This window comes from Equus quagga, chromosome 13 (assembly GCF_021613505.1).
Source record: "Equus quagga isolate Etosha38 chromosome 13, UCLA_HA_Equagga_1.0, whole genome shotgun sequence".
Classification (NCBI taxonomy): Eukaryota; Metazoa; Chordata; class Mammalia; order Perissodactyla; family Equidae; genus Equus; species Equus quagga.
Genome location: NC_060279.1, coordinates 101,419,402 through 101,427,480, shown reverse-complemented (window position 1 = coordinate 101,427,480; position 8,079 = coordinate 101,419,402). Strand labels below are relative to the sequence as shown.

The 8,079-nt window shown below is 52.0% G+C and overlaps 1 protein-coding gene across 1 annotated transcript; it reads left to right on the top strand.

Annotated features, from left to right (window-relative positions):
- The first annotated feature begins 2,009 nt into the window (after nt 1-2,009).
- On the top strand, nt 2,010-3,172 carry LOC124249831 (free fatty acid receptor 2). Its single transcript, XM_046681275.1, has one exon. It carries the CDS (start codon nt 2,126-2,128, stop codon nt 3,107-3,109), a length of 984 nt encoding a protein of 327 aa, XP_046537231.1. The 5' UTR covers nt 2,010-2,125; the 3' UTR covers nt 3,110-3,172.
- Nucleotides 3,173-8,079: the final 4,907 nt, after the last annotated feature.

Below are 8,079 nucleotides of genomic sequence, written 5' to 3'. Positions count from 1 at the left end.
ATGGGCAGTGAAGAGCTGCAAGCATGGGGACAGGACCATGGGCAGTGAAGAGCTGCAAGCATGGGGACAGGACCCATGGGCAGTGAAGAGTTGCAGCATGGGGACAGGACCCATGGGCAGTGAAGAGCTGCAGCATGGGGACAGGACCCATGGGCAGTGAAAGGCTGCAGGCACGGGGACAGGACCCACGGGCAGTGAAGAGCTGCAATGGGTTGAGGGTAGGGCTAAATTTATAAGGCATAGGTATGTGAGTTATTTTTCATTAAACGAAGGAAAGATCATGTAAAAAAGTCACTAAAATGGTATCAGTGCAGGTGGCGTCTGGTTATCAGGTGGACCTATAACTTTGGATACGGATCAGGTCAGGACCTCCTATGCTTCCCGGAGGATGATATAGATCGGTATGTAGGGCAGGGCGCCTTGGGCTTCTCTCCCTGGGGCAGCCTTGATCCTCATCACTGGGATGTGAATATTCCCGTCCTCACTTGGCTGAAAAGGAAACTAAAGTTCAGAAAATTGATCTGCCCCAAGGCCACCATGAAGGCACTTGGATTTGAGCCCAGGTCGCCTGACTCTAAATCCCACGCTCTTTCCACCAGAACATGATGCAGGCTGGGAGAAACCAACCTGTCTCAACTGAGACAGTGGAAGAAATGGGGACTGAGGGCAGGAGATCATATAGAAAGGAAAAAAATGAAGAATAAAAGAAAGTATAGAAGAAAGTAGGAAACCTCTTTTCTGAGTATGAGTAGAATCACAGAAGAAATTGCCTAGAAAAGAGAAGATAATCTGACTAGGGAAATGGGAAAAATGCCTGGGATTGAAAAAAATTCAGGAACTAGGGACAGAAAATCTGGGTTTGGAAGCTAGAGCAGGGATCTCCAGGGGGAAGATGAAGACACCTGCACCCTTTGCTTTGGGTCTGAGAGGAGACAGCACTCAATTACCGACCTTCCTCTCTGGTCACCTGACTTGTGCTGGTATAAAAGCTCTCCACCAGCCAGGTTCCCTACGTTTTCCTGTGTGACATGCGCGGAGGCAGTGGCTAAGGCTCTGTTCCTCTCTCCCAGGAACCTTCAGACTTTCCTTCAGGACGACCCAAGAGGCCATCCACCCACGGTGAAGACAAGGCAAGGCAGCTGGCTTGGGAAGTGAGGCCAGGATCAGAATTGGAGGGGAGGTGCTGGGGGCTGGAGGAGGCCTGTCAGAAACTGAATGGAAGGGTCATGCCGGGAGACAGGAGCCAGCATCAGGGCAAGGAAGCTTGGACCGGGACATCCAGCCCCGAGAGAGGATGGAGGGGCCAGACTGTGTGTGGGCAGCGAGGGTTACAACCAAGTGGAAACTGAGTCACCCCACTGAGAAGAGTTCTTTGGTTTATAGTCAAAACACCACACTGGGGAGCCAGTTACTGCCCGTGGGCTTTTCTGAATATTCTCTAAAGTCTCTCGGGGAACAAGCCCCAAAGGATAGTGCTGGCTCCCCGTTCCTCCTGCTTCCCCCTCTCTGCACCTCACCAACTTCCCCTTTTCAGCATAGGCCCGGAGTCTGGACTGGACTGGACCGGGAGGAGAAGGTGAAGGTGGATCTGCGTTCTGCAAGAGGAGAGGGAAACAAGGTAGGGAGAGGGTTGGGGGCTGGGCACCTGCTTCCTGGCAGGTGGTGGGTCCCAGGGCCAGGTTCTCACAGCCCAGGTCTCCTGAGAGACCTCTTATGGCTCTCTCCTCGGTGTGATGAGGCTTGACCTTTCTCTCCACAGGTCTCTGACTGAGGAAGTGACCTAAGAAAAGTCGGAAACTGATAGCAGTAACTTCCTGTGTCTGTGAGGAGAGCAGAGAGGCTGGGAAACCGGAGGGGGAATTCCCTTGGGAAGCCAAGGGTTGGTCTCCCCCAGAGACACATGACAGCAAACGTAATAACTACTGCTTAATTCCCGCCCAAGGCAAAGTCAATAATTGCTCTGGGCAGCCCTGGCGGGTGGTGTGAGCCAGCAGTGGTGGCAGCGGAAAGCCTTGGCCTGGGAAGAGGAGCGTGCCAGGGAAGATGTCCACATCCTGAGCCAGAGGAGGATCTGCAGGCTGTGAGTGGGGCCTCCTGACCCTGCCCTTTCTCATCCTCTTCCAGAATGATCATGCCAAGCTCCTTGATCGTCGTGTTCTACATCATCATCTTCGTCACTGGTCTCCCTGCCAACCTGGTGGCCCTGTGGGCCTTCCTGAAGCGGGTCCGCCAGCCGCACCCTGCACCCATCCACATCCTCCTGCTCAACCTGACGCTGGCGGACCTCCTGCTGCTGCTGCTGCTGCCCTTCAAGATCATCGAGGCCGCGTCTGACTTCCACTGGTATCTGCCGGAGGTGGTCTGTGCCACCGTGGGATTCGGCTTCTACAGCAGCATCTACTGCACCACGTGGCTCCTGGCGGCCATCAGCATCGAGCGCTACCTGGGAGTGGCCTTCCCCGTGCAGTACAAGCTGTCCCGCCGGCCTGTGTATGGAGTGGTTGCTGCTCTGGTCGCCTGGATCACGTCCTTTGGTCACTGCACCATCGTGATCATCGTTCAGTACTTTAACTCAACCCAGAAGGCCACAAATATAGAAGTTACGTGCTATCGGAACTTCACCCAGGAGCAGCTGGAGGTGGTGCTCCCCGTGCGGCTGGAGCTGTGCCTCGTGCTCTTCTTCATCCCCATGGTGATCACCATCTTCTGCTACTGGCGCTTTGTATGGATCATGCTCACCCAGCCCCATGTGGGGGCCCAGAGGCGGCGCCGAGCTGTGGGGCTGGCTATCGTGACGCTCCTTAATTTCCTGGTGTGCTTTGGGCCTTATAACATATCCCACCTGGTGGGGTTTTACACGAAGGAAAGCCCCAAGTGGCGGGTGGAAGCTGTGGTAATCAGTGCCCTCAACGCCAGTCTGGACCCACTGCTTTTCTATTTCTCTTCTTCCACTGCGCGCAGAGCCTTTGAGAAAAGGCTGCAGGTGCTGCGGGGCCCGGGCTCCTCCCTGCTGGGACTCAGAGACAGAGGCTCCGTGGAGGTGACCAACAGGGTCGGGGGTTTGAGTCAAGTAGAGGGAGCACCCAGTTCTGACTTCACCACAGACTAGGGATGGGACCTTTGGACCTTCTGGGCTACGGGTGAGCTGAGCAGGCTGGGAGAGGAGAGCATGAGGGTGTCTGTCCCACACTCAGGAATCCTCAGACCCAGGCCACAACTGGGACCGCAAAAATCTCTCTCACCCGCCTGGTATCCCTTCCTGACTGAATTTTCCTTCTCAAAGGAGCACAGCTCCATGACAAAAGCAGCAATCAGCAATCGTTAGGAGTAGCAGCAGTATCAGACCAGAGTTTCAAAAGCAACACAGCTAATGCGAATCCAGTCCTTGTGAGGCGGGTGGTGGCGGGGGATGGTCGGGCTGAAGCACAGAGTCCTAAAGCAATCTTGCTGCAAGCTCTGAAACAACTCCTAGACACTGGTCTGGCTGTTGATGCTGGAAGGAAGCCAACAGGGACGAGATGGAAGAGAAATACTAAATGAGGTCAAAGGCGACTTGGGAAGGTCCTGAGCCAAGGGGACGAGGAGGGAGGACTCGGGGCTAAGACCACTGAGGATCCAGGTCTGCGCTGTACCGATCTGACCCGCTGCTTTGTAAGTACGCTCCGGTCGTCTTCATGTGTGTATCTGCCTCCCCTATTAAAGGGAGCTGCCTGAGGTCTGGGTCTTGTCTTCTTCCTCCACGGCACCCCACACAGGTCAGGACACAGCGTGGCACCCGGCAGTCAGAGGTCAGCAATGACTAGCACAGGAAAAGAACACCTGATCTGGCAGATTGAAAACAAAGATAATAGAACTCTGAAGTGAGTGCCCACAATCTGCGTAACCCTTCTGCAAGCACAGGGAGGGCAAAAGCGGGGTGGACAAGCCGACTCAGCAGCAAAGGGGTCAGGGATGCATCTGAGGCTGCAGCAACGCCTTATGGTAATGATGTAACGAGAGGGAGAGAGTGAGGGCACTGGTGGAATCCTTTTAGATGGATGGAGAGAGACCAGACTTAGAAGGAGGACGTGGGGTGAGTCCTGCCTCCAAGGCGCGTCACAAGGGCTTCAAACACCTTACCCTCCTGCTTAGAAACCTGTGGAGCTTTCCTATCATCAGAAGCTTTCCCCCTCCAGACTCACATCATCTCCTTCCATTGCTCACTTTGTATCTTCTCTCCCTTCCCATTTCCACCTGCCTAAGTCATTCTCCACAGCAGGGACCCCCAGGAAGCTCTCTCTACCTACCTGACCCTCCAGTCCTTAGCCTCCAGACCCTTGCAACAGAGGCTGCACATCGGAATTACGTGTAGAGGTATAAAAATAATACAGATGGCCTCAAATCTACTGACTCAGAATCTCCGGGGGTGAGGCCCCAGCAGGCGAGCTTATGAAGCTCGCCAGGTGATTATGACGTGCAGCTCGAGTTAGGAAGCACCAGCCTAGCTCAGGGGCCCCATCTGTCCAACAAACTATTCTTTTTTTTAAATGCTTTTTGGTGAGGAAGATTGGCCCTGAGCTAACATCTGTTGCCAATCATCCTTTTTTTTTTTTTTTTCTCCCCAAAGCGCCAGTGCATGGTTGAATATCCTAGTCGTAGGTCCTTCTAGTTCTTCTAGGTGGGACGCTGCCACAGCATGGCTTCATGAATGGTGCTAGGTCTGTGCCAAGGATCCAAACTGGTGAACCCTGAGAGGCCTAAGTAGAGTGTGTGAACTTAACCACTCAGCCACCGGACCGGACCGCCAAGAAACTGTTCCTCAGAGAACCCTTTCCTGCTTATAAGCTCCCTCACCTCAACCCCACACTCCCTCATCTTCTGATTGCTTGCTTTCTCCTCTCTCATAAAACCCCACTCACTTTCTCCAGAAGGACTTCCCTTACGATTCCCAGCCAACTGAGAGCTCATTTTCTCTCTCTCCCTTCCTCCAAACAACACTGGGCTGGTATCCTAAGGGCCCTGACGTCAGTGTTAGTTTGGTTCCCTAGCTGGATGATCTTGAGCAAGCCACGACCTCCCGCCTCCATTCCCAAATCATAACAATAGGGAGAAGGTACGCCTCCAGCGTTCCTCTGAGGATTCCAATGAGACCGCACGTATAAAACTGCTGAGAAATTAGAGTATTATTCAGCTTAAAGATAGCAACCCATGTGAAACACAGAGAAACCCCCACTTAAAAGAAGTCTAATAAGAAGAAATTTAAAATGATGGAAAGAATATATTTAGAGAGCCAACTATATAGGATGGTTTGACAGCCACGGGTGAGAAAACAATCCGGGATTTTCAGCTGACCGTAGGCTTCCTACGCGTCTGTGATGCAGTAGACCTGCCAAAAAAAGCTAATTTGGTTCTGGGGAGCATTAAAAAAAACAAAGTCTAAACAAGTCGATGACAATCCTGCTCTAGCAAGGTCTGGGGAGCAGCATGTCCAGTTCTGAGCAGCACGTCTCGGAAAGGATGCTGACTCAGGAACCAAGCTCAGAAACACTAATCCAAGTGTTTGGGGGATTTAAAACCATATCCTGATGATGATGATGATGATGATGATGATGATACATATTAGATGCCAGGCACTGTTCTGGGGAGGGAGCCTGAGACAATTCAGGGAACCTAATTGGCTGGAACGAGATGAGGTCCGGTGGAAGATGCATTCTACGTGGCCCCGTGGGGAAGAACGAGGATCGCGGATGAAAGGAGCAGGGAGCCGCACTTCAGGCAGGGCTGTTTAAAATGGGCCTGACCACCTGAACAAGGCAGTCACTTCCCAGGCCCCAGGACATTGCAGCACAAGAGAGAAAACGACCATCTTAGGACATGGAGGAAACCCACACATCTGATAAGGGCTGACCAGTTAACTGCCACACCCCTTCCACCTCAGAGATTCCAGGGTTTTAGGGCCATGGCTGTTCTTGCTAATCAGGAAAGTGCAAGAAAATCTCTGGACCTGGTCCGAGACCTCCAGAGTGAAGCTTCTGCTCTCATAAACAAGTATTTGATCCTCCTCAAGTCACTTGATATACAGCCCGTTTCTGCACTGGGAGATCAGTAATCCATTTGTTCAACAAATACGTGTTGATTGCCTACAATAAGTCAGACACACTTTCAGGTGCTGGGGATGCAGGGTGTGTAAGAGGCAAGGGACCTGCCCTTTTGAGGCTTCCAATCCAGTGGGAAAAAATAGTTAACAAACAAGTAAACAAATATACAAGCAAAGTAATTTCAGAATGTGGCCAATGGTTTTTACAAACAAACTAAAACAGGGATATGGGAGAAAGCGTACTGGGGGGTGGAGGGGGTCTAGAAGATTCTCCTGAGTCAGTGATGTTCAGCTGAGACCTGAACAAAGAGAAGGAGTCGCCCACAAAGGCCCATGGGCAGAGCACTCTAGAAACAGGAACCGCCGGTGCAAAGGCCCTGAGGAGAGAGAAAACCTTAGCATCTCAAGGGCAGAGAGAAGGCCAGCGTGGAGCTAGAGCAGTGGTCTGCAAACCTGGGTGTGTGCGAGAATCACACGGACATTTGCTGAAGCCTCAGTTACTGTCTTGCCTCCCCACAGTTTCAGAATCTGTAGGTCTGCGGTGAACCCAAGGGTTATTTCTAACAATCCCAGGTGATGCTGACACTGGTGGCTCGGGGACCACACTTTGAAAACCACCGGGCTGGAATACCGTGAACTGAGGAGAGAGCGACAGAAGATGAAGTCAAGGAGGTCAGCAGGGACCAGACAATGCAAAGTCCGTTGGGCCACAGACAGGAGTCTGAATTTATTCTAAGAGCTTCTGAAACCATTTGAGGGTTTTAAGCAAGAGAGTGGAATGATCCGATTTCCACTCTAAGACACTCACTCTGGTATCTGTGCCCACCACTGAAGTGAGGTGGTTGTTAGGATCGAGGAGATAATGTGCATGACAGAGTTAAGAACCATAAAGTACTACAGCAAACATGCAGGGTTTGCATCAGGCTGGGAGCTCCCCGAAAGTGGGGGCTGTTTCCTGTTTTATTAGCATTGGCTGTCCAAAGACCAAACAGCCGGGAGGAGCCCTTATAAGTTTATCATGCATCTGCTTGATAAACAGATGTCCCCAGAGTATGCTGGAAGTTGTTTAACTACAAGTTCTGGGGATGGGGGATTTGGCGGCGGGGGAAGGCCCTGATTTGTAGCACTTGTTAATTTCTGTGGCATGCACACTCCCACCAGGGCCAATTGCCACCACCGTGAAGATGCTGGGCACAGGTTTTGCAAGTGGTGTTAATAATCAGCTCTTGCAAGCCAGTTCAAGCACGTCCCTGGAAGCACCTCCCAGCACATATGTTCAGCTGGCGGCAGATCACATCCTCTTTGAAAAAATTTTCTCTCTCCCTGGCTACATATAGCACGGGCTCCGGCAGAGGACTTTTGACACGATAAACACTGGCTAAATATGGCTGGCTGGGCCTCATCCAAGAGGATCCGGGTGGCTGGTTAGAATCTCCTGCAGGATGACAGATGGGTAAACAGAAATATTAGTGCTTGGTTAACGAATAACACAGACAGCAGCCTCGAGCTGCTACCGGGAAACCTGGCTGGAGGAAGCCGGCTCAGCCTGCCCTGGGGGCTTGAAATGGGAGCAGGAAACGAGAGTCCGGCACAGACTGTTCCACTGCCCCTTTCTGGAAAAGATGCTGTTGTGCCCCTTCCTCAGGAATTCTCATCTGACCATACGGCCAGAGCGCACAGGTCGCGTGGTTTTTGTGGTGATCATTGTGGTCGGAGAAGGCAGGGGCAGGTGGGCAGGGAGAGGGCCGGAAGGAAAGCACACAGCCAAGACTCTGACTCCACTCCTTTTGACTGCCTGGCCCCTCAGCTCCAGGATTCTGTCAGTTCTCTTTTTTCCAGCTTTCTCTACCTCCTGTGGTTAGATATTTTTGCCCCATTTTTTCTTTTCAATACTTTTCTCTAGTCACAGAAAATGAGGACATTCTCATCAACAAAGTGCACATTTGACCAGGAAACTGGGCCAAAGATCTCTAAGCTCTCAGAAGCAGTAGTCCAGTAACACA